Source organism: Pteropus vampyrus, unplaced genomic scaffold (genome assembly GCF_000151845.1).
Source record: "Pteropus vampyrus isolate Shadow unplaced genomic scaffold, Pvam_2.0 Scaffold203, whole genome shotgun sequence".
Classification (NCBI taxonomy): domain Eukaryota; kingdom Metazoa; phylum Chordata; class Mammalia; order Chiroptera; family Pteropodidae; genus Pteropus; species Pteropus vampyrus.
Window position 1 is genome coordinate 1,876,834 of NW_011888984.1, and position 26,522 is coordinate 1,903,355.

The 26,522-nt window shown below is 52.6% G+C and overlaps 1 protein-coding gene across 3 annotated transcripts in view; it reads right to left on the reverse strand.

The window, feature by feature from the left end:
• SIPA1L3 (signal induced proliferation associated 1 like 3) overlaps positions 1 to 26,522 on the reverse strand; it is a 232,575-nt gene that overhangs the window by 33,403 nt on the left and 172,650 nt on the right. For 2 of the 3 annotated variants that reach the window (XM_011372306.2, XM_011372305.2), the window contains exons 10-15: positions 25,072 to 25,346; positions 18,036 to 18,287; positions 17,143 to 17,280; positions 8,296 to 8,423; positions 3,677 to 3,795; positions 934 to 1,361 (exon numbers count right to left, since the gene is read on the reverse strand). In XM_011372306.2, the coding sequence (XP_011370608.1) occupies positions 934 to 1,361; positions 3,677 to 3,795; positions 8,296 to 8,423; positions 17,143 to 17,280; positions 18,036 to 18,287; positions 25,072 to 25,346 (1,340 nt within the window). Of the gene's footprint in view, positions 1 to 79; positions 448 to 933; positions 1,362 to 3,676; positions 3,796 to 8,295; positions 8,424 to 17,142; positions 17,281 to 18,035; positions 18,288 to 25,071; positions 25,347 to 26,522 lie in introns of those variants that run through there. The other variant, XM_023537924.1, reaches the window with a different exon arrangement.

Here is a 26,522-nt window from a genome sequence, read left to right on the forward strand (position 1 = left end):
TGCCTGCCCTCAACGTGTGGGCCTGGGAGCCGCGAGCGGGCCTGGGAGCTGCGGCGTTGGCACCTATTGGGAACTTTAAAAAACTGCATATTCTTAGGCTCCACCCTGACCTGCTGAATCAGACACTCTTAAACTTCCATAATGTTAATGTAATCAATATGACTTTTTTGGAGATGGTAAAAATAAAAAAGAAACTGCGTGGGGCCCAGCTTCTGTGTTGAAAAGCCCCCTCCAGGGGACTGTCCGGGGACCACTGCCCTTTACTGCGTCGCTGGAAGGCTAAACAGTGATGCCCCAGACCTCCTTGCAGCTGGGACGGTCATGTGACGCTGCTCGCTGAAGGGGGTTCTGGGAAAGCTCTTGCTTCTCCATGGCAGGGGAGCTGTACACAGGCTGCAGTCCTTCCTCTGCGCTCTGCCCCCACGCCGCCAGGGGCACCGCCGCCATCTAGAGACCAGGAAGTCTCAGCTCGTGTAACCGGGATGACGGGGCAAGAAGACACAGGGTGCCAGGCCTTAGAGGCCTCCCCAGGCCGCTGCACAGCCTGGCTCAGCCTTCTCTGGACCTCCCATCAGGGGACTGTTAAACCTCTATTACCTCCAGCCAAATACACTCCTAACCGATAGAGTCTGTGACCCCAGAAAGCATAAAAACCGGTGGTCTCAGAGGGAGAAGGAATGAGACACAGAGGGTCAGAGTGAACCAGAGACAGACGAGACAGTCAGGGGTTTCTCTTCCTCTGCTGGGTCTTCGAAGGCTGAGGGATGGGCAGCAGGGCTGCTCCGTGAGCCTCCCCACTCTAAGCCAACTAGTGTGCAAGCACGTACACCTGTGAGCATGCTTCTGGGGAGGGGACCCTGCCGTCAGGATGGTGCGGGAAGCAGAAGGGTGTCAGGCCTCCATGAAGGGCCCAGGGGAGGAGCAGTGCCTTACCTGGGCTGCCTCGGTGGGTCATGGCTGCCCCCAGCCAGGCCTGTAGGGGTGCTGGAGCCCGAGGTGTACAGCTTCGGTCGGTAGCCCTTGCTCTGGCCAGCAACTGCAGGGGCGGGTGACACCTCCCGCCGCTTGTCTGCATGATGTGGTCGCCTGGCGGCCTCACGCCCGCCCCCACAGAGGCCAATATTTCCTGGTGGCTTGTGTGGCTTGGCGGACCGAGGTGCCTTGGCCAGCGACATGCAGTTGGGGCTGGAGGTGTAGAGGGTGGTGTCGATGCCGCTGTCGCTGGAGCCGCCTTTGGAGAGGGGGTCTTGCTCTGGCTCTAGAGGGTCCAGGGGGTCAAACCAGCGATCGTCGCTGTGGCTGCTGGAGGCGTTGCTGGAGAGGGTGTTGCTGCTGGAGTGACTGGAGTACTGGGGCTCTCCCTGGGGGGCGAGAGAAGCGTGACATCCCCAGACGTCAGGGCAGGGCAAACTTCCCCTCCCTGGGCCCCCCTCCGACGAGTGAGACCCCTGGAGCCAGACATCTGGCAACTCTGGCTCCTCTACTTACTGGCCATGTGACCTGGGGCAAGAGCCTCAGTATCCACATCTGTAAAATGGGGTGGATAATAACTCTGCCTCAGGGGGTTGCTTGGAGGGATAAATGACCTTAGGTATGTATCTCGTGAGCCCACAGCTCAAGCTCAACACGTCTAACACTCAGCTCCCATCTTTCCCTCCGGAATCTGCCTCTTCTGTCTTAATAACGGCACCCCCACCCTTTCAGCTGCCCGCCCCCATGCAAGAGCCCTGGAGTCACCCTGGAGCCGGCTTTTGCTCTCACACCGTGTCCAGTCCAACAGCAAATCCTGTCGCCGGCATCTTCAAAACAGATCCAGAACCCGCCACTCATTCTCCTTCCGTGGCTCCGTCCACCACTGCCTCCCACTGGACCACAGCAGCAGCCTCCTCCCTGTCTCCCTGCTCCTGTCCCTCTCTCCCTACACCCTCCACTCCACTTTGTTCCCTCCATGCAGCCAGAGGAAGGCTGTGAACACCTGTGTCAGTTCATGTCCCTTCCCTGCTTAGAGCCCTCCGGTGGATCCATCTCACTCAGAGGAAAAGCAACAGTCCTCGCCAGTGCCCTGAAGCCCTGGGCAACCTGGACCGTGTCCCGGTCTCTAACTTCATCTGCCTCTCCCTCTCCCTCTCGCTCCCTCTGCTCCAGCACGTGGACCTCCCTGCTGCTCTTGGAGCAAGCCAGGCACACTCCCACTTCAGGGCCTTTGCACTTGCTGTTCCCTTTGGCTGCAATGCTCTTCCCCCAGATATTTTCACAGATCGCCCCTTGCTTCATTCAAGGTTTCGGCTTAAAGGTCACCTCCTCGAAGACCTTCTCTAACCACTTCGTCCTAAAGCAGCAGTGCTTGACACTCTTCCCTTAACCGTGCTTTGTTTTCCTTTCCCAGCCAGGAATAGTTCTTGGCGATCCATGATATATCCGTTTATCTGCTTAGTGCTTGTTGCCCCCACTGGCGCATCAGCTTTGTGAGCACAGGGGCTAGTCTGTTCTCTTCGTCATTGAGGCCCCAAGGCCTGGCACCGTAAGTGCTCATCAAACACCCACTGAGTGAATGGATGTGAACAGACTGCCAAGTGTTCACCAAAACGATCTTCTTCTCCTGGGCACATGGAACTACATTTCCCAGCTTCTCTTGCAGTGAGGTGTAGTCATGTGATAGAGTCCGAGCCAATAAAATCTAAGTGGAAGTGATGATGCTACTTCCAGGCCTGGGCTACAAAAACTTCCCATGTGAACCTCTCTTCTTCCAGCCCCCACCTGCTGGAAAGAGGCAGAGACCTGAGGAAAAGTGGAGCCACAGGGAGAGGGAATCTGGGTTCCTGAATTACCACGTGGGAAGCTGCTCACTGAATACCCACAGTGAATTGTTACATGAGAGGGACATAAACTCCTACTGTGGGAGGTCGCGGAGATTTGGGGACTATGTGTCATAGCAGTTAACCTACTGCCATAGACTGAATGTTTGTGTTCCCCGGAATTCACGTCGAAGCCTAATCTCCAGAGTATTGGTATTAGGGGGTGGGGCCTCCGGGAGGTGATTAAGTCATTAAGCCTCATAAATGTGATTTTAAAATCCTTATATATATTTACCTATTTATCCCTATATATGTATTTATATGTCCCTCGTGAGCAAGGTTATAAAATCCATATGTATATTTGCGCCCTTATAAAAAGGGACCCCAGAGAGCTACCTTGCCCGCTCCACCACATGAGGTAAGAAGGCCGTCTGCGAACCAGGAACGGGCCCGCACCAGACACCGATTCTGCCTGGGCCTTGACCCTGGACTTCTCAGCCTCTAGAACTGTGAGAAATGAATTTCTGATGTATATAAGCTACCTGGTCTACAGTATTTTTGTTATAACAGCCCAAGCTCAAGACACCTACCATGACCAATGTAATAAAGAGGAAACTAGCCTAAAGAGGTGAAGGGATTTGCTTTATATCACACAGCTGGTGAGGGATGGAGTCAAGATGTGCATTTGACTGGTTCTAAGTCCAGCATTTGGCCCCTCTGCCCGAGTGGAAGGTGGCAAAGGTGCTCACGTATGGCATTCAGAAGCCCACACCCACCGGAGGCAGGTGAAGCTGCTGTGCCCACGGTAGTCATGTTAAGCCAAGCAGCCAACTCCTACAGCCCTGACTCCCCAGGGTGGGGCAGGCGGAGCCCAGACTCACTTTGGAATGCCTGTTGGGGGAGTCTTTGCCTGCTGCGTCCTGCCGGGAGGCGTGCTTGTTCCCGCTGCTTGCAGCCAGGGCCGAGAGCCGGGCCTGGGCAGGCACATGCCACAGAGGCTCTGTAGGAAGACATGAGACATACCAGTGGTTAGAGGTGACTCAGGCTGTGGCCTGAGTCCACGTGAAGAATCTGGCCCTAAATCTGGTTTGATGGAGCCACCCCTCTGCCAGCTTGTCTGCTCAGCTCACACAGGGCCACGACCCCATCGACTTACATCTTGGGGTATGACAATACTCGGTAACGGAACAGTTACTGAGCACTTTCTCTATACCAGGCCCCAATGCAGTGCTTTGCATGGATGAACTCATCGAAGCCTTACAACAATCCTCCATCGTCACGCAAAGGAGGCTGAGCACATTTTCATCCTTACTAGACATTTGGCTTTTTTATTTTGTAAATTACTTGTTCATTTCCTTTACCCGATTTTCCACAGGATCGACTACCTTTTTTCTTATTGGTGAATAGGGTTCTTTATATATGCAAGGTTGCAATCCTTTGTTGGTTAAACATGCATACTATTTTGTTAAATGAAAATGGAATCATAATAAACATCATCCTACCAGTTGATTTTCACTTTACAGTATACTTACACTTGTTTTTGCTTTATGTCTTCATAATACATCTTCACACAACTGAACATGAAGCTATCTTATTTTTAATAGCTGTGTAGTATTCCATTGTGTGAATGGGCATCAATTATTTAACCAGTTTTCTATCAATGGACATTTAGGTTATTTTTGATTTTTCTTTAAAACAATGTTTTGGTGGCCTTCCCGCTATACACAACTTTGAGCAAGTGTGGGACTTGTGTCTGGGACAGAATTCTCTAAGTGGAATTGCTAGTTCAAATGTGAAATAAGTTTAAAATTGTGATGGCTGGTATGCGTATAAATTAGTCTAAACTCCCAAAGCCAATGAGCCTGAACTAAGCATCTGACCTTAAAAACAAAAACAAAAACCACCACCGATGGAAGGCTAGTTATCGATCTTATAAATACTCGGGAAAGGTGGGCCTGGCCGGCTAGGCAGGGCGCTTGGGGTCACTGCAGAGGGCAGCTGGCTGGCACAGTCCAGGGTGCCACCACCCATGAAGCATTTAGTTGGGAGCCACGGATATGAACGAGCAGGGAGGCAGGTCGCTTTGTCACCTACTCTACCTGAGGAAACTGCTCTCCTCTTTGGAGCATCCCGTACACGCAGGAGGTGCTGGTCTCCTGGGAGGTGGCCAGCCCATGCCGGAAACCACATTTCTACAGAGAGCCAAGCCTGTGGCCCATACACCCAGCCTAACTACCACCTACAACACCGACGACACACGTGTCTGTCTCTAGACTTCTGCCTTGACTTCAGACTTGGATACACAGCTACCTCATAGCACCTCCACTGGGCGTCTGCTGGGCACCTTCCACCGCACATGACCAAAGTCCACTCCTCATCTTCCCCAAACCTGCAGCTCTCAGGCTCCCCTGCTCAGCCAATGGCCACTCTGCCCTGTCAGGTGCTCAGGCTGAAACCTGGTACCATCCTGGACTCCTCCCTTCTCACCCGTGTCGAGGCATGAGGAAATTCTGTCCACTCCACCTTGAAACGACTATGTCCAGAACCCAGTGCTCTCTCCCCCTTCACTGTCCCGACCTGGCAAGAATCTGCAGCAAGACGGACCCTGTGAACTCCCAAGTCAGGTCCCACCCATCTCTGTACCAAGCCGGTGACTCCCATCCACTCTGAGCTGAGGACAAAGTCCTCACCACGTGCTGTGTCCCTGTCACCTCCCGGGCCTCATCTCCCACCAGCCCTCCACCTTCTATGGTTCCTCTAACAGCAGCCTCACTGGCACCTCGGCGTCTTCAACTGGCTGTTCCCTTTCCCTGGAATGTCCTCCCAGTGCCCGCGTTGTGCTCTTCCAGCCTTGCCCGACTGGGATTTGTTTAGAGATTCTCCCAGCACTACGTTAGCTCCCGCCTGATACTCGGCATCGCTGGTGAGTATTTACCATTGTGTGCCCCGTCTCTTGTCTGTCTTTCCCCTCAGACTGCTGGCTCTGAGTAGGCAGGGGATGTGCCTGCCTGGCTCACGCTGCACCCCTGGTGCACGGTCTGGTGTCCCGCTCCTGAGGGGCCGGGTTCTTCCCCCGCTGGCCGCTCCAGCGTCCCTGCCTCTGCCTGTGGAAGGCCCTGATCCTGGGCCCTCCACTGGTCCTCTGGACTGGCCCCCAGGGACCTTCTGGCTCTCCTGCTTCACCCCAACATGCTGAGTGACAGACGTGGATTTGGGTGCAAGAGACATGCTGAAACCATGGCCAAGCATGGACTCGGGGCAGCTGGTGACCCTGGGGACCTCTTCCCAACCTGGGTGCTCTGAGGCTTGAAAAACACCCACACTATGGGTTTTGAGGTGCAGGTGGTGTCAGTGGGTGGTAGGGGTTAAGAAAGGGTTCCAGAATCCAACAAGCCTTGGTTAAAATCTCAATGATGCCACTTATCAGCAGGAACCTTGGACAAGTGACAATGTTTCTGTGCCTCATCTTCCTCATTTCTAAAACTAGCAGTAAAAAGTGCCCACTGTCATGCTCCCGAGGTGAGTAAACAGGAAGGAATGTGGGGTGCAGTGAGCTTGTTGCATGCTCACACATACAGTATGCTTGCTGCATGCCCAGTACAGTGCTGGGCATACAACAAGCACACAAAACTGTGTTGCTGTTACTATGACTACTGATCAGGCCTGGGCGAATCCCCATGTGTGCTTGGGTGCCTGAACCTCCCACCCTGAACTACCTTTTTTCTGGGTCCTGGATACACTCTAGGTTTCATGATGAATGCCCTGATTTGTGTAGGGGTGGGATGCGGGGGGGGAGGTGTTAGTCAACTTATAACAAGGTCCCAAGGAGGTGAGAGGGGAACCAAGCTCTGGGGGACAGAAGGGAGAAGGGAAGGACAATGGTGAGTTTCTGCAACAGCTTATTTGGGGCCTACGGTGAACGTTGGAAAAATTTCCTTCTCATTTTACACTTTGGTGCAATGAAATCACCAAGAAACACTTTTCTTTTTCTGAACTGGGAGGAGAAAAAAGATGCAAATCTGTCTGTCTTGGGGCAAAGGTCACAGACTTGCAGGCGGGGACAGGCAGGATCACATGGGTTTGCAGGCCCTGGAGGCGCAGAAAGAGAAAGGGTCTCGAGGGTGACAGGCTGCCTGAAGTCCAGCCACTTGCCCAGGTTTAAGGGCACCATGGGGCTGGGAGCTGAGGCCTTCCGCAGGCCGCTAGGCCCGGGCATGCAGCCTCTTCCCACCCCGCAGTGCCCGGGGAGCTGATGAAGGGCCGACACGGCCACCCCCCGAGCTGCCTGGAAAGCCTGGAACCCCCCGACAGGCCATCTCCATCTCTGCCCCCGCAGTGCCAACGCTCTCTGGCATCTCACCCATTCTCTTTCTTCAGCGCCCACCCACTCATCTGATGGTCCTCAGACTCCAAGGGGGCTACAAGTCTGTAATGTGAAATTATGTTTAAAATATTTATCTAAGTGGATGCACCCATGATCATCATTCTATAAAGAAAAATAAACAGATGAGAAGATGCTCAGTCTCCTCAGGCACTGGGAAAATGCAAACTAAAACTGCAATGGACTACCCCTACCTGGCTGACACGAAAAGGTTGGTGAGGACATGAAGCAACAATTCTCATACATCACTGGCGGGCGTGTGAAAGTTTGTCACTTGAGGAAAAAGTTTTGCAGTCTCATGTTAACTTAAACATGTGACCCAGCAATTCCGCTCCTAGGTGTATACCCTACAGATGCGTGAGCCTGTGCTCATCAACAGATGGACACAGGACAGCCCTAGCCGGACTATGCTCAGCAGCCCCGAACTGGAAACCACCCAAATGTCCCCCGACACTACAGTGGAATACTACTCGGAAATTGTGTGGCTACACACAACCCCATGGCCAACTGTCATCAACATAACACTCAGTGACAGAAGCCAGACAGACACACAGAACGCATCTAGTGTTTCTGTAGACGTGAAATTCAAAACCAGACAAAATGCAGTTCGGCTGTGAGAAGCAGGACACGGGGGCCCGTGGGGTACTGACTGGTAGGGGTGGGGGCTTTCCGAGGCTGGGCACGCTCCATCTCTTGCCCCACCCAGGTGTGGAACGTGGCACGGTCACTTCGTGATGGCATCATGTCGGACACTCAGGATTTGGGCTCTTAGCATGTGCTGCACACGCATGACAGCCGAGAAACGCGAAGCCTCCCCCGAGGCACTACTTTCAGTCCTTCTCGACTCTTGCCCCTGGCCGTCGCCACCTCCATGTTGCACATCTGTACTCTGAATCCTGACTGACGGTGCTGGCAGACGCCATCTGCTGATGCCCTGCCTGGATGGAGAAGGATCAGCTCACTGGTCCCCTCTGCTGTCCTGGGTGACCTCTCTGATCTAACCTCGCGTGTGGCCTTCACTGCTTTCTTTTGTGTTTTATCCGTCTGCCGCGAGGAGGGGTGTCACTATCAAACTGTAGGCAGAGGACTTGCAGGGTGAAGTGGGCAGGGGGACCCTACCTGGCTTCTGGCGCTCCATGGTACTCTCCTGGCTGGTCAGGCCACCTGAGGAGGAGTCGCCGCTGGACGTCCCATCATGGCCGAAGTGGGGATCAAAAGACAGCAGTGTGTGTGGGGCGGCCGCATACCTGCAGAGGAGCGAGAGGAGGCAATCACAGGGTGAAGGGCTGGTACGTCAAAAAACACCTGAGCCCGAGGCTGGCTCTGCGGTGGGTTTTAAACACAGGGGAGGCTCGAAGGGGAGGGGAGGCTAGATGAGTAAGCTTAGAAACGTGCTATTAACTGAAGGTCAGGCATGAGTCTCGCCTGGGAAGCACGCCAAGGAGCTGGTGGTGGCAGGAAGCGCAGGGCAATGTGCGGTGCTCCAGGGAGGAGGCAGAAGCCACTCAGGCCAACGACCCTGCCCATGGGCTCTGCACGGGTTCGTTTCCTAGCTGTGAAATGGGGTGAGCTGCTGTCAGAAGCCTCCCCGCCCCAGGCCCGTCTCGGGCTCCCTTTCTCTCCAGTGGATAAGGCGGCAGATACAGGTGCAGGAGGTCTGGAGCCAGGCAGGTTGGGGTTCAAACTTTACCACTGCCTCTTGCCCGGCCAGGTACAGTCACGTCCTAGCCCTGAGCCTCAGTTTCCCTAGTTGTTAAGTGGTGATTGCAGTAGGCCCTTCCTTATAGGACTGAATGACATTCCAGGTGCCCAGCCAGCACTTAGACTGAGCCTGACACATGATACAGGGTGAGCTGGGACAGCTGGCCGACAGATAGGCCAGGACGCTGTGAACGTCCCTTTGCTGGGGGAAGGCGCCACAGGGGAGCAGCTGTGGGCTCAGGCTTCAGGATGGGGCGATCAGGGCTCAAAGCCTCACTAGCTGCGTGACCTCGCTTGGTTAAGCGCTCACTGGTTTGAACTTCAGTTTTCCCATCTGAAAAGTGGGATAACGACATTTCTCCCCCACAGGGTTCTGGAGTGCATGAAATAAAGATATCTCCTAGACAGAGTCTCCTGGAGGCTGGCTCTGCACACCCACGGCAGAGGCTCAGGTTCAACAGACGAGGTGGTAGGAGGGTGTCCCTGGGGCCTCACATCCCGGCAGCAATCCTTGTGCCCGGAGCGGATCCCGGGAGCACCGCCCCACATCCTTGCCCTCAGGTCAGAGCCAGTCATGGCGGAGACCCTGCTCCCTGCCTGGGGTTGGCTCAGGGACAGGCATATGACACAGTTTTGGCTAATGAGGTATGAGAGGGTGTGAGTTATTAAGACTCCCACAAAATACTTCTGGTTCCTCATCTGGCAAGCATGTGGCACAACCGCACTTCCTGGCCCCTTGGGACTGGCTGTGTGGGGCTGTGTGACTAGTTCTCATCATTGGACTGTGAGGGAAGTGACTTGGAGATGGTGGCTGCTCAACAGCCTGGGTCCTGAGTGGTCCCCTGCCAACTGGCAGCGGAGCTGCAGTGTGAGTGTGAAATAAACTATTGTTGATACAAGTTACTGAGATTTCTGGATGTTTGTTACCTAGCATGACCTGACTGAAATAGGGGAAGTCTGCCGAGGAGGCTCCTGGGATAAGTCTCTTGCTCCTAAGAGAGATGATGAAAAAAGATGGCCTCTCGTCCTCATCTTCTAGGTGTTGCTGGGTCCAGACACAACAGCATGAGCCGCTGTTGCCTTCTCACTACCAGCTTGAGGACGGGGTCAGTGCTGAGGATGGCAGAGGGGCGGAAGGAGCTGGGCCCTCGGTCATGTGGTCAGGATGCTGGATTAAGCCTGCCCTGCTTCTGAGCCTCCTTTTCTGTGAGATCACACATTCCTACCAAATTCCAGCCAAATTTTGGTTACTCGTAGCTGGAAGCACCCACTGACACTGAACCTCCATTCGTCAACTTGATATTGCGACTTGTCGTTTGGTTGCAATGCACCTGTACTTGCAGCTTGGGAGGGTGATAAACTGGGACCCGCCAACGTCCAGGGCTGCCTCTGCAAACACCAGCTCCAAACCCCTAGGCTTCGGCACCTCCAAAGCAGCAGAGGGGTGCTGCCAAGTTTCACTGGACTCTGTGAAACTACCCGGGTAACAGAATCTCAAGTGTATTTAGAGCAGCAATGTGATGTTAACAGACTACATTTCCCAGGAGTCCTTGCATTTCTAGCCAATGAGATAAAAGTGCTAAATGTGACTTCCAGGAAATCTCTGGGGGTGTGCTGTGGGTGCCTTTGCCTCATCACCTCCTTAAGGCTGAAGCTCCAGTAGCCACTTTGAGACCAGCAGGTGACAGGCCCAGGATGACAGAGCATTGGTGAGAAGGAGCCTGGGTCCCTGGCAAAGTGGGAGAAAGAAACCATCTCATCTGAATCACTGGTTTTAAATTACGCAGCTAAACCTAATCCTAACTGGTCCACCTTTAGTGGGACATATTTACCACACTTCCTCTCTTAGCCACTGTCCTCAATCAAGACAACCTGTGCTTTGTCTGCTAATTTAATAATCCCAGTGCAAACCAACTGATCTATGCTGACCATTCTTTGGGGGCTGCTGAATATGTCACATTTGAGGTCATTTCTATCACTGCAATACTGGTCAAGTTGATTAGAAACAGGGACATGCCAAGCATCTCACCATGTATAGCTCTGGGTAAGAATGCCCAGAACAAGAGATCAAACATCTTCGATCTCATCTGAGAAAATTTCAAGTACTCTATCTTTACTTAGAAGAGAAAAAACACTTCAAAGCTAAAGGGTTTGAGGTTTTAGTGAGGAACTAACGAGCTGCAGTTTCAGGTGTCTCCAGACAGACGCTGGACAGACTCACGGAGACTGGGGAAGCTGAAGTGGGGGTTGCCTTAAGATCAGCAGGGTCAGGCTGCTACGATGGAAAGCAGCCTCTCTGAGGGGAAGGCTCCCGCCTGCGGTCAATCTCCTGCACTGACTGATGGGACAACGAATGGGTGGATTACGGGATGACTGAGTAAAAGGGTGGATGGATGATGTAGCCACTGTTGGCTGCTACCCCAAAGCCACAGTCATCCTTGTCCTTGGTGGTAGAGCCCAGATTCTGCTCTGGCAGCCATTGCTCCGCCACGTGGCTTGAGTAAATCCTTACAGTTTCAGAAAGCCATGCAGGTCCAATGTGACCTTATCAGGGGCTGATTCGGGGATGGGCAAGTGACTCGGTTCCTTCGCTCTTAACAAAAGCTCCTTCTCTCTTCTGCAGGGAACTGGCTTTGCTTGGGGCCACAGCAGCCATCGTGGGTCATGAGTGGGGCAGATCCCTGAGGACCTTGCTGCAAAACTAAGCAGCCCTAAAGTACCCTCTCTCGGGATACGTTACATGATTTTAAATCCCCTTAACGCTTCCTGCCTTCTTGAGTTAGGTTTTCTGTCACTTGTAGTCGAATGCCTCCTGACTGATGTACCAGTCTTTACGGAGCTGGCGGAGAAAAACGGGGGAAAAAAATCAAGCCAAACAGGTGTTGTAACGAGCAGAAGGCAAGCGGCCAGTCCGGCCCCGCAGGCCTGCTGAGCTGGGCATGTGATTCCGTCCCTAAGGCTGTGTCCTGACTTCGGTAGTTTGCTCGTCTTGCACATGAGAATGGCAAACTCCCGAGGACAGAGACAGCACCTGGCAGCCTCTGTACCTCAGCTGCCAGCACAGGCACCACACTCAGCGGCAACAGTCATCACCCCCACGGAGCACATACTATGTGCCAGGCACAGTGCCAAGTGCTCCAGAGGGTGGCCCTCCCTCAATCTTCTTAACACTGCTCAGAGACACACATTTTACATGTGAGCAAACTGAAGTGCAGAGAGGAAGTTGCTTGTCCACACTCACACAGCTGGTAAGGGGCAGGCCATCTTGTCACCTTGTCTCTCAGGAAATCTGAGATGGGCAGGTTCTGCCTGTGATGGCCTTTGCTTTCTTAAAAGTGTGATGAATCTGGCAAGTAGCAGCCTGCTGGAGGAGACAGCAAGAGATGGAGGGGTCCACAGGGAGAAATGTCTCGGGCTGGGCCGAAATATCTGGCTTCAGGGTGTCATGGAATGACTGTGCAGCAGGCAAAGAGGAAAGGACTTGAGGCCAAAGGCCACCATGATCTGCTCCCAGCCACTTACCGCAGGCTGGTGACTGCCTGTGAAAGACACTTTTGGGGGTTTTGAGGATGAGGTGCGCTAGGAACATTGGATAAAACTTGGCACCCAGCTATTGACAGAGATAACAAATGCTGAGGTTTGGGCTGCAGAGGGCAGAGTCGGGCTCTGTTAGATCCCTGGGAACAGCTGGAATCCAAGGAAAAGGTGTCACTTTCCCATGTGCCAATGCCGAGAGCCTGAAATACAAAGTGCCACTGGGGGTTGGGGACTCCAGCAGGGACCATGCATGTCACCCTGACTTGGAAGATGAGCCCAGAGTCCTTCAGCAGACAGGAGAGCCTGGGGCCGGGGTCAGCCCTCTGGAATCGCACAGGTCTGGGTGCCTGTCCTGATTCTGCCACTTCCAAGAAGAGTGACCTTGATCAAGTAGACTCACCCCATCGAGGCTCAGTTTACCCGCTGTAACACAGGATAATTCAACCACCACCTTGTGGGGCTGCTGGGAGCACTCACTGAGATTGTGTATGTAGATCAATGGAATAGACTAGAGAACCCAGAAACAGACCCATGCAAATGTACCCAATTAATTTTCCTTTCCAAGGAATTTTTGCTTTAAAGAGCAAAAGCGATGTAATGGAGATGAAGCCTTTGCAATAAATGGTGCTGGAACAAAATGAACACAGGCATAAAAGAGAACCTCTGTCTAAACTGCACGCTTTATGCAAAAATTAACTCAAAATAGATTATAGACTTAAATGTAAAATATAAAACTTCTAGAAAAAAATGAGAAAATTCTTAGAAGCAGGTCTAGGCAAAGAATTGGACCTTACACCAAAAACATAACCCATAAAAGGAAAAAAATGATAATTTGGACCTCTTCAAAATGAAAACTTTCATTCTGCGGAAGACCCTATTAATAAATGAAAAGACACACTAAAGACTGGGAGGAAATATGTGTGAATCACACATCTGACAAAGAACTCGTATCTAGAATATACGAAGAACTCTACCACACTGGAAAACAACAAATCCAACGAGAAAAGGGGCAGAAAACATTTTGCTGATGAGATACACAGTTGGCAAATAAGCACATGAAGAGATGTTTAACATCATGAACCATCAGAGACATGCAAATTAAAACCACAATGAAATACCATTACACACCTATCAGAATGGCTAAAATGACAAACGGTCATGACACCCAATGGTGGTGAGGACGTAGAGAAACCAAATCACTATACCCTGCCAGCGAGCACGTGGGATGGCACAGCCAACCTGGAAAACAGTTTGGCAGTTCCTTTTTAAACTAAAAATGGACTTGCCACACAATAAGCAATTGTATTTTTTCCCTTAAGCACTTCTCTGCGTGCAATACAGAATAGTCAGCACACCCGTTCACTGAATTAACACTGTTCTCGATCTGCTGAGCAGGTAGCACTCTTAGAAGCATCTGCCCGCCAGCTCTGAGGTATAAGTAACAAAGCTGTAATACATTTAAAGTGTGTAACTCGATGAGTTGACATACATCTACATTGTGCAAGGATTACCACAATCACGTTAATTAACACATCTACCACCTCACATAGTTCTTTGTGGGCGGAGAATGCTTAAGATCCACTCTCTTAGCAGACTTCAAGTGTACAATACAGAATTATTAACTATAGCCACCATGCTGCATACCGGCTCCTCAGATAACATCTCATAACTGAAACTCGGTACTCTTTGAGCGAAATCTCCTCATTTTCCCCACCCCCAGGCAACCACTATTCTACTCCGTTTTTATGAGTTTGACTTTTTTTTTTATTCTGCCCTGTACATTTCTTTTTTTTGATACCATACAGTATGTCTTTCTCTGTCTGACTTATTTTACTTAGCATAATGCCCTCCAGATTCATCTATGCTGTCACAAATGGAAGAATTTCTTTACGGCCAAATAATATTCCATCGTCTATATGTCCCACATTTTCTTTATCTATTCATCTGTTGACAGACATTTAGGTTGTTTCTGTATCTTGCCAAGCAATTGAATTCTTGGGCATTTATCCCAGAGATACAAAAACTTATTTTCATGCAAGCTCGGGGCATGAATGTTTTTAAAAGCCCAAGCCCAGAAACAACCCAAACATCCTTCAGTGGGTGAATGGTTACACAAACTACGGCCCTTCCTTCCATATCGTGGACTACGACTCAGAGATAATCAGAAATTGACTGTGATACACGCAACGGCTCAGATGGACCTCAAGGAAATTACACTGAGAGAAAAAGAATCTCAAAAAGATCTGCACTGTATGTTTCCTTTTACATAACATTCACAAAGTAACAATAGTTAAAGAGATGCACAACAGATTAAGGGCTGCCAGAGGTCAGGGATGGGGAAAGGGGTGTGTGGCCATGAAGGGGTAGCAAGGGGCAGCAGGAGGCAGTTTGTGGTGACAGTACTTGTGGTGGTGGTTGACAATAACCACAGTGACAAAATTTCATAGAGCTACACACACACACACACACACACACACACACACACGTGCGCACAAGTACATGGATAAGTGGTGAATTGTGAACAGGCTCTGGCATTGTTCCACCGTCAACGTCCTGCTTTGACATCCTGGTCACGCAAAACATTAACACTGGGGGGTGGGGGTGGGGCTGAGTGAAGGGCTCACGGAGCTCCCCGTACATTTCTTTTTGATTTCCTGTGAATACGTATTTCAAATAAAAAGCTTAAAAATAAGAATAACGAAGGGGGGACACAAAGACTTTGAAAAAAAAATGCTCCCTGGAGTCATAAGTAACATCGCCCCCGCTACCTCTGCTCTTAGCTAATTGCTTGGTGGCCACTGAGCCATTTCCAGCCCCAGTGTTGCTGCTACTCAGGTGCCCCCGCCCCACAACCCCACCCCCTCTACCCCCACCTCCCGACTTCTCTCCATGCCTCCTGCATCCCACAGCACTCTGCTTACCCGCGTCTACGGCCTTTGCTCTGTCTGGAATGACTTTCCCCCTTGGCTCTGCATCGAATTCTTACTAATCTCTCAAAACCCCATTTAAATGTCACTTCCTCTGGGCAGCCAGCCTAGGCCTGTGGGGCTGGGCTGGGCTCCCTCCTCCAAGGCCTGAGTCTGTCAGGGCACTCACCAGAGGTTGGTCTAAGACCCTCTCTCCATTACAGCCAGCAGCACTGCTAATGGGAGCCCCTGGTGAGTGTCTCAAATACTTCCCCCTGCACCTGGCACACAGAAGGCTCCAGGGTCCCTTTGCTGAATGGAAGCTGAATGGTGGCTACCAGAAAGTAAGTATGTTCTCCTCCACTTTACAGCAGAGGCCTAGGACCAAACAACGGTTTAGTTCGGTGGCTCTCAACGTTTGTTCCCTGGACCAGCAGCACTGGTATCGTATGCTCCACCACAGATCTACTAACCTGGAAACTTGGGGGCGAGGCCCAGCGATCTGTATTTTAATAAGCCTTCCTTCTGGGTGATTCTGAGGCGCAGTAAAGATCAAGACCCACTGGCCTAGTGAATTAATTCCTGCTTTTACGGCAGGTGGTGTTATTCAAACAAACTCACTGACTCACTCCAACTCTTTCATCAAACACATACCAAGGATCTACCACGTGTCAGGCCCTGTGCTATGCGATGGAAATACAAAGACGAACACGTAAGGTCCTAGATGTTGGAAGGCATGCACCTGTATACGCACACAACTGGGCTAACAGAATGGAGAGTGCGCAAGGCCATGGTCAGGAAATACATCGGGAACTAAGGGGCAGAGGGGCAGCACCTCACCTAGTGCTAGGGGAGGTTCAGGGAAGGCTTCCTGGAGGAGGAGCACCAACGCTCAGGTTGGCAGGATGGAGGAGCGTGGGGGTGAAGAGCATGAAGAATTTCCAGGTGGAGGAAAGAACATGAGGAGGGCTCTGAAATGCAGACAGCCTCACTAGGGAACTGGAAGTAGCCTGTGAGGGTGATGTGTGGCACTGCACAGGGCTGGAGAGGCAGGGGGGGCCTTGGTGGCACTGAGGCTGTGTCCTGAGGGCTCTAGAACCCTGGGAGCAGGGGACAGATATGGCCAGACATAGAAAGATTCCCCTGGCTGCTGAGGGGAAGGTGGACCACAGGAGGCGGCCAGGGTGGGGCAGCTGGGGTGGGGGCAGAGATGCTCAGAAGGCTGAAAAGATGGACACGGGAAGGGAGAGGAAGGAGGGACGGAGACATCCAGGATGAGGCCCGTGGATCTGGCCTGAGGACGAGGGAACAGTGGGGGTCCCTGGGACCCTAGAGAAGGAAGGGCACAGGGCACCAGGGCTGAAGGCAGCTGGAGAGCAAGTGGCAGAGCTTGGGTTCATCCTGAGGGTATGGGGGAGCACGAAGGAGCTGGGGAGACCACTTAGGCTGCCAGACTGGGGAAGGATCTAAGGTGACAGGACTGAGGCCTACAAGGCCATGAAAACTGGGTAATGCTGGTGGCCTGGTGGATGAATGACCGTACGGGAAGGAAGACGGTCTGGCTCACACAAGTGGCAGAGCTGTCAAGAAAGTGGCAACCGAAATACCGCTGCGAGGAAGGCCAACGCGAGTCCTGCCCAGGCCGGCCTGGCCCTAAACCCTAACAGACTCAGCCAGGCCTCCTGCAGGTCCTTTGATGACTTGCAGGGAGCCAGAAACCCCATAAAATCGCAAAAAACCTGTGGGGTGTGTGCATTTACTGGGAAAAGAGGATCCCTAGCTGTCATCGGATCCTTAATTTGAAAAGAGTGAAGCGACTGACCTTTCTGGGGATGGCTTGTATCTCGCGTAGGTGGCGGAGCTGGGGGTGGAGAAGCTCCCGGAAGGCTGTCGGTAGGGAGGGACTTTGTCGGCCCCTGCTGGTGATGCTGCGTAAGGGGTTTCTGGGAAGCTGACAGGCCTGAAACAGAGACAGGGAGGAAGGAGGTGGGGTGAGTGAGGATGACACCCCTGTCCTCACAGAGGAGGGGCAGACACGGACCCTCAGACCCAACCACATCCCATCTGCTTTATCTGCTGTCCCCTCCCGTGGGGATGGAGAGAGGGCTGCTGAGCAAAGGGCGGCAGGAAGCGGGGATACCCCTGGTTCTTCCTGGCCCAGTGGGGCCCAGCCCACCTGCAGTGTCCGTGGCCTGACAGGGGCGGCCAAAAGCTGACCACTGTTCTTGCCCACCCTCATAGGTTAGATTCCTTCATTTCTTGGAAATTTTCTTTATCTTTTAACATTAACATATTTAAGTGAATTTAAGGTACATGTCATTGTAATAAACTCTTTGCAGCTGCTGCCCGTAACCCAAGAATCAGAATGGGGGTGCTACCTACACACCTGTGGGCTTCTCCTCCCACCCCTCCGATGCCCCTAAGGAGGCATCGCATCTCATATCTTGTGCGTATCAGTCCCTTAACCTTTTAAAAAAATATATAGAGTTTTAACCACATATGGCACGGAGACTTCCAGCCTCAGACATGGAGCTCCCAGCACTGGGCTCACGTGAGGGGCTCATGATGAAAGCTGAAGGGAGGCGGGGATGGAGGGAGACAGAGGACAAGGACAGGAGAAAGACTGAGGAGAGGAGACTGGAAAAAAGAGGAGAAAGAAAAGCACGGGGGGAGGTGGGGGCCGGGTGTGGTGGCCGTCGGCAGGCCCTTCCTTACCTCTTGTTGTGCAGGGGCTGGGACTCCCGGAAGGGGACCATGGGGGTCTGCTTCGGCGGCCGGCTCAGGGACTGGGCGTGGCCCGGGGTGGCCGGAGCGGCCCACTTGGAGGCTGGCAGAGAGTTGTGGGATGCGGGCCCGCTCCACTGCCAGGGCGCGTTGCTGCGGTAGGGGGGCCGGACCCCAGGGGCCAAGCTCTCCGGCTCAGGCTTGGGCTCCGCGGTGTCCACGCCATAGGTCTCCGGCCACCCCCTGCGAAGAGAAGCTTGGTTATTATCCAGAAAGGCTCTGGCCCACCAGCAGCCAGACATGCCTGCTGCCTGGGAGAGACCTGCTGCCTTGTGACACTGGGCAGCTTTCCCTGGCCAGATCTGAACCATGATGGCCTACTTTAAAGGCTGAGTAGATCCCCTTTAAATTGGTCTGAAACTTACCAGCTCTGAGTCCTCAGTCAGGACAGGGCCCAACACAGGGGTTCCGACTGCCTGGCCTGCTCTATCGCATCTCCTCTCCCCTCCTTTCCCCTCCCCCTGACCCAAGCCTCAAGTCAGCCCATCCTCCTTCGAGTGGCTCAGCCCCCTTCAGCGGAACTCGGGGTCAGGAAGGCAGATGCCCTTAGGATCTGCCTTGTTCCAGAGACGCTCAAAGGCAGCTAGAAGAAGAGCAGGTGACCTACTTTGCAGGGTGGTTAAAAAAAAAAAGCCATGAAATGCAGAACCTTGAAATAGATGCAGAACGGCCCGTGACTTCCCCCCGACCAGGCTGGCGCGCACACTGCAGCGTCCCTGGCTCCCGGCAGGGAGATCGCGGGCTGGGCTGGCATTCTCCCCCGCGGCTTTGGTGCAGCTGGGAGGGGGCTCTGATTCCGAAGAGGGGGCTGTGCTCACAAAAGCCACCTCCCAGCAGCTGCGGGAGCTCTGCTCAGAGGAGCACTCAGCCTGGAAGCTCTCATGCCCCCAACGAGCCGATCCTCTTCTGAGTCCCCTAGAGCCCAGGGGACTTTCACGGCCACTTGGCTAAAGGTCTGGTGGACTTGGTGGCCGGGAGGCTGTGGGCCCAGGACATGGCTGCTAAGGAGTCATTAAAAGGACCCGAGGATGTGCTCTGGCACCTGGGCCTGACACACCGTGCCCTTCAGCAGCAGGAGGGTCAGAGCTGACATCCAGCAGCTCCTTCTGGCAGTCTCTCAGGATTGGTAGGTGCTGATGCCTCACCAGCTACCAAGCGAGGAATGACAAGAACACATATCTAACAGAGCCTGTAGATATGCCAGGCCAGGCGGAGGTGGAGGAGGGCACCATCATGGCCCCAAGCAGGCACACCTGCTGCTCCTGCCTGCCCGGCTTCCACACCCCTGCTCCTGAGAATAGGTCTGTGTGTTCTGGGTGGAGCTGACCCCATTAATTGGTTCCAGGGATGAGCATGTGACCCAGGCCTGGCCAATCAGAAACTCCTCTTCCCCTGGACATGACTGGCACAGGATTGCCATGTGGCCTAAAGTGGGGCCAATCAGACACAGTAAACATCAACTCTGGAACTGCTTCTGGAATTTCTGGGAGAAAGATCTATTTCACTAGGGCTGCTGAGCTAGGGAGACCTAACCTGGAGCTGTGAGTAGGGGTAGGCCATCTTTGTCCCCACAAAGTAGGAAGCAGCCTGAGAATGACAGCAACGCAGGAGAAACAGGTGACAGAGATTCCTGATGAGGGTGTCTGAGCCCCACACAGAGCCATGCCTCAATTTTGCCCTATCTCCCAGTCTTGTCAGGTATGGAAGCCAGCCAAGTCCCTCTTTGGCTTCACCATATTTGAGTTGGTTCTGTTGCTGGTAACCAGAGTCCTGATTAGTCCATCACACTTCAGAGAAAAGTAAAATGAGGCACAGAGAAGTTAAACAATCTGCCCAAGGTCACACAGGCAGTAACAGGTGGAAGCTGGATTTAAACACAGAAAGTTGACATCAGAGCCCACGAGATTAACCACCAGGCACACTGGCAGTAATCTGGGAGCCAGGGAGTAGATTTTTTGTGTCCCTGAGTTCCCCTTCCCCTAGTTACTAAAAGCTTCACTTCTGGCCACGAGCCCCTAGGCATGACCTCCAAGAGGGAAGCCTTATCCAGTCATCTTGAAGGCAGCACACAGTGGTGGAGAGCCAGGGCTCCTGGGCCCTCAGATCCCAGCTCTGCCACTTAGGACCTCCACGGCCTCGGGGGAGGGATTTCCCTTCAAGAACCTCAGTTTCCAAATCTGTAAGATGGGGTGGTTGTGAGCATTCTATAGGCATTAGCAGAAAATATTTAATAAATAGGCAGTTCCTTTTTTTCCCCCCTAGCAGTTTCTCACTGGCCAGCCTTTTCCAGCCAATTCTGTGGATGGTCTCTCTGCTCCTCCCACATGCCCAGAACCGGAGGTCTCCCTTCCACTTTCCAAAATCCAACTACACCCACCTCGGGACTCAGGAGCAAATTCCTTCCCAGCCATCTGAGAACCTTCAGCATCTCAGTCACCCTGAGAACTTAGCGAAGTTCATTCAGCTCGTCTAAAGCAGAATCCTCCTTGAGGTGGGGCCCAGGAGTCTGCATTTTACTGAGTTGCTAGGGATACGAGTTTCAGAAGTCCACTTCTTGAATTAAGTTTCTGAATCTGTTTTCAAGATTAAGTGGTATAAAAAGGCATTCATGTCCCCTACTCCATCCCCCAGTTTTACCCACCCGAAGCAACCACAGCTTCCAGTTTCTTACACATCCTTTCAGAAATATCCTATGCAGATAAGCAAATATTTAAAATGAAAATAAAAACCACACACTAACACCGGATACCATCTTGCTTCCTTCCCCTACCCACAACTGTCAATATTCCCTGCCAGACCCTCCTGGCACAAACAGATTCACCTCACTTTCTTGAAACAATCACTCACTACTCTATCGCATGAAGGACCTGGGATTTACTCGGCCAGTCTCCTACGGCTGGATACTTAGGCTGCTTCCGGTCTTTTGCTCAACCAACAACTCTGTGCTAAATAGTCCATTCCAATCTCTCGGCCACACGCGGGAAACATCTGAGGGAAGATGTCCCTAGGCTCACACACCACTTTTTCTCATCGCCTCCTTGGCCTTGACTCCTGACAGCCGAGTTTCTGGGGGCCGTGGCGACTTCTTCCTTAATTCTCCTACTCACTTGCTTGTACGGTTTCAATTTCCCTTCTCAGGCAGGAGTTTCCAACAGTCCCCTGACCAGAGGTCTGGAGTCCAACTAAAGGGGACAAAAGCATCCCAGATCACCTTCCCCATCAGGCAGCGACAGAGACAGAGAGATGAGAGCATCGCTCCTGAACCTGCGCAAGTACCCGAGGGCAAGATGACACATCTCATCAGGGGCTCTGGCTATCAGGCCCCGCCCAGCTATGGCCCAGCAGTGCAGGGCTCACTCAAGAACCCCAGTCTTGTGGACTATGGGTGCAAAGATGACCCCCTGTAATGTACTCAGTGTCCGAAGAGCACAGGGTCTGGACACATGCCATGCAGAGCCCGGCTGGTGGCAGGAAGCGCACCTCTGCCCATCCCTGGTGTTTCCCCTCAGAGCTCATTGTGACATTCGAGCCAGGTCAGGGTTGCAGCAAGAGGCTGGAAGGACCCCACAGTTGGGGTTATCAGCTCTTCAAATGAGGCTAGCCAGACACCCCTGCATTTAAAGAATAACAAAACCCACGCAAGTCCCAACCCACATCCAACCCTGTGAACAGGATGACGGTTTTTTTTCCTAAATAGGGCAGGGAGCAGAACTCGTCTGTCTGGTCACACCCTCCCTGGCCTGTTTCCCCAAAGCCACAGAAGGGAGTCTGCAGACTTTTACCTTGGCTTCAGCTGGTCCCTACCTGCAGGCCTGGGACGCCTTCACAGCCTCTCTCACTCCCTGAGTTTTGGAGAGTCATCCAATGGGAGGGCTGGCTTTTCACGTGCACGCGTGTGGGTGTGAGCATGTGTGTAGAGAGAGGAAAAGGGGTCTGCAGGGAGCTTGCCTGTGGGCTTACCTCAGCCTGACCTGCCCTTGCCGAGCCCGGAGTGGGTGCGGCTGGGCCTTGGCTCTCTGCAGCGGTGAAGGAGGCCCCAGAAGAGGGCTGGGAGGAGATGGCTGGGGCCTGAGTGGAGTCCCGAGGCTGAAGGACCAGGGTGTGGGCGAAGGTAGGCTGAAGGACCAGGGTGTGGGCGAAGGTAGCCAAGCCCTTGGTTGCCGGGTTTAGGGCTGCTCAGAACCACACTCCACCACGTTCAGAGCAAGCAGGACTCAGGAAGAGGGGCGGGGAAGAGCAACCAGAAGTCGCAGGCCCAGAGCTCTCAACATCTTTTAGAGGCAGCAGAGCATATGGAGCTGGGAAACCTGGACTGAGTTTGCTCTGCCACCAACTAGCTGTACAACTCTGCACAAGTGACTGGTCTGCTTGCGCCTCGGCTTTCTCATCTGTAAAGTAGAGACCACATCAGCCCTGTGAGGTCACTTGTATAAGCACCCCGTGTCATCTCATCTCATGCCTTCCTCTTGGCTCACTCTGCTCCAACCAGAGGACCTTCTTTCGCATATGTCAACAATCTGAGGGCTCTGTCCCCACCTTTGTGACAGCTACGCCCTCCCTGCAAGGCCCTTCTTCTGGCTCCTTCTCACCTTCCGGTCTCCCCAACCATCCTGTCCAAGGTTGGGTCATGTTCTTTATTTCTCTGCATCCTATATCTTGCGGCCAGTGTCTCCAGAGCACCTCCTACATGCCAGGTACTGGTTCTACAAGTCTTACCTCCTCCAACCTCGCAACCACCCTTTGGGGGAAGGACCTAATATGGTCTGCAGTTTACAAATGAGAAACTGAGGCACACGGTTAGGGGTGAAGCCATTTGCCCGGGGTCATGGTTAGTAAAGGGGAGGAGCTTGGATGCAAACTTAGGCAGTCTCACTGCAGAGCCTGTCTTCCCTCTACGCCCGGCTGCCTCCCCCTTCTGCTGTATGAAGTCATCTTATCTGCTTACTTGTTTCTTGTCTGTCTCCCCAATTCACTCATCAGCTCTACGAGGGACAAGGCCTTGGCTGTCCTCTGCGCGCCTGTGTTTCCAGAGCCTGGAATGTGGTGACTCTCCCTTTCTCTGTCTTGCTCCTGCAGACAGGGGTCACCTCTGGAGGTAGCTAGGGTACCAAATCATTACTCTAAAAATGCACTTATCCTGCCTTCCTTGAATAAATTATACCTTAGAATAACCACACAGTTACTGAAGGCAATTTCTTTTCAGAAGAATTAATTTGTACAGCCGATAAATAAAGAAGGAATGATGGCACTGAGCGCATCACGACGATAATGAAGTAAAGGACTGGGCGACGATCACGATGGCTGCTGAGAGCTGAGGGGAAATGTACGATGACAGGTCAGGCTGCCACCCTCTGAACCCTCTGATCGCCCTTGGTGTCACTCACAGAGGGACACCAGACACATGGGGCCTCCTAAAGGATGCACACCTGGGAAGTGTTACCAAAGGATGTTAATCAGAATCTGGTCAAACTTCTGCATTGAACTCCAGTTTATGGAAAATACACACACTAGGGGAACAGGTTAAAAGCTACCAGGGGGATGCAAGCAGCTAAGTTCAGGAAATGGGAAACTCTAAGCAGCGGTCCCCAGCCTTTTTGAAACCAGGGACCGGTGCTCCTATGAGAATCTAACACCTGATGATCTGAGGCGGAGCTGAGGCGGTGATGCTGGCGCTGGGGAGAGGCTGCAAATACAGATGAAGCTTCACCTGCTCACCTGCTGCTCACCTCCTGCTGTGTGGCCAGGTTCTGGTACCGGTCCGCAGCCCAGGGGTTGGGGAGCCCTGCTCTAAAGGACAAATGGCCTTGTTTCTTCCCCAAATAAATTGCAAGAAGAAACAAATAAAATAATGTGAAGGGAACTTACGGATTAAGAGCCTGAAAAGATACATCAACTGAACGCAATGAGAGGAGCCTGATTAACAAAACAACTGTTTTTTAAAATCTCTCTCTCTCATACGACAGAAAGTTAAAGACAGATTTAACTGGGTAACTGATATTGACCTACCGTTAAAAAATTTTTAAGTGTAGTAATAACCTTTTAAAGGTCCTCATTGGACAGAGATACAGTCCAAGGACTGCGACTACTTCAAATAGTCCTAGGTAGGGTGCTATGGAGATTTAAAACAAAAAACAGGCCATGTTAAATGCTGAAATAGCGGGCTCAGTATACTTTTAATGTGTTTGAAATGTTCCATTAAAATCCAAGCTTGTCACCGTGTCCAGAAAGCCCCACCCCACGGTGACCCCCCTGCCCCGGCCTCCTCCCTGTCCCTTTCGCCCACCTCTCACCCCTGCTCACTCTGCCCAGCCACAGTGTCTTCCTGTGCTGCAGGAACGTGCCGCACACACGTGTACTTCACAGATTCTGCCCTGGCTAGTCCCCATCTAAGATCTGCTGGCCCAGAAAACCAGATGGCCACCTCCACCCAGGAGCCTTCCCTGACCACCCTGTATGCAGCTCTCCAGCCCCGTTGCAGACCCTTTATTTATCCCACTTTCTCTCCTGAGAGCTCACCACTGCCTGATCCTGTATTATCTTTTAATAATAGCTTGTCCTTCTTTCTAGGACACGGACTCCAAGTCAGCAGGCACTGTATTTTGTTCACTGCTCTATCCTGAGCACCTGGAACGAGCTTACACACAGTAGGGTCTCAATATATGTGTGGGACAAATGAACGACGCGTAGCATGTCCTGGGGGAAGTTACTTTCATCGCTGTGTCTGTCATCTAGAAGGCGGCACTGATGGGGGTGCCCATCTCACAGGGCTGCGGTGGAGATGAAACGGGGAGCTCAAACCATCGCTGGCATGCAGCAAGCGTTTGACAGATGTGCACTCCCACCCTGTCACGACTGACACTCTTCCGGATGAGAAAGGGCCTCCAGGGACAGCCCTGGGGAGACCTTGTGCCAGCACTCAGGGAGCCGCCAACCACCCCCCACCGCCTTGCAGGGCAGCTGTCCCTACCTGCGGGGAGTGCCGTCGTCGAAGGGTGGGATGATGACCACCTTGACGGTGACGGACGTGCGCAGCAAATCGATCATCTGGTCATGGGTCAGCGTGACCACAGCTACCTTGCAGATCTCCACCAGCCGGCTGCCTTGCCGGAGGCCGGCCTGCCAGGCAAACCCATAGTCCTCCACCTCGGCCACCGTCCCGTCGTACTTCACGTGGAAGCCCAGCTGCCCGAGCCCGTTCCGCCGCAGGGTCATGTCCACCGTCTCCCAGCCATTGGTCATTACCTGCAGGCGACAGGAGAGATCTAGCCTCAAGAGCTGTTCGGGGTCAGCTCTTGCGGAAGACTCCTGGTCAGATCCCCAACTTTGAGGCCAAAGACCTGGCTGCTCCCCATCGACCTTCCCAGGTGATGCAGGAGCATGAACGCATGCAGTCGCGGCCCAGCTCCTGACTTCTGGAGAGGAAACACAGATGTGTGCCTGCGCGGCTAACGGCCTCACGGCGCGGCTGCCATCACCAGGCAAGCCGTGTTCCCCGAGCGCCCTGCCTCCTTCCCTCCCCGGCACGGCACGATGGCACTAATAGGCTCCCTTGTGGTCGGTGGGCTCTGGGACTTTTTGCCCAGTGAGTTGTGAATAAAACTGGCGTGTCATCTGGCTGGGGCATTTAATTGCCAGTGCGAGACCCTCCGTTGGCCTTTCCCCTCTGCTAAAGCCAGACAGTGGCTGTTTCATCACCTGGGGTCCTGGAGTCAGAACAGTGTGGAGCAGAGACCCCAGCTGAACCTAAGATGGACATGTGGCATGACCTAGAGATAAACCTTTGTTGTTTTAAGCCATGAATATTGCATCCTGGCTGATACAATGATTCTAACAAAAGTCAGTCCGAAAACCAACAAATCAGCAATCCTGGAATCTTGTCTACGTTGGGGACGGCGAGAATCATGCCGTATTCTTTACTTCATATTATTCTTAGAAGCACAAATCCCTTTGCAAAATCTCCTCCTTAGACTGTGCCCCCATGTGAAGCTGACCAGACCACATGGGCCTTGCCTCCAAATTACTCCCTGCTTCGTTTGCGTGAGATTTTCACCATGATAATGCATTATCACAGACATAAGGATCCACCGATCAGAACTCCCAGTCCTTCCCCAGAACCCCCAGCACATCCACAGGGATTCTGTCCTCTTCTTAGGATAAAAAAAAGAACTTAGCAAGCTATGGTCATTAAGCAAGTTCCATCAAGACCTGTCTACCCTTTCCTAAAACTGTATTAAGGAAAGAAAATGCATGATCATTCAAATTACCTATAAGAAGTCATTCCCTGGCTAGAATTTACGCTATTTGATGTACCTATTAGAGTGGTGGCTTTCACATTTTTCTGACTACTCACAGTAAGAAAGAATTTTGTCACAAGTCACACCGTGCATTCATGTATACATTCACTCTTCCCTACTCATA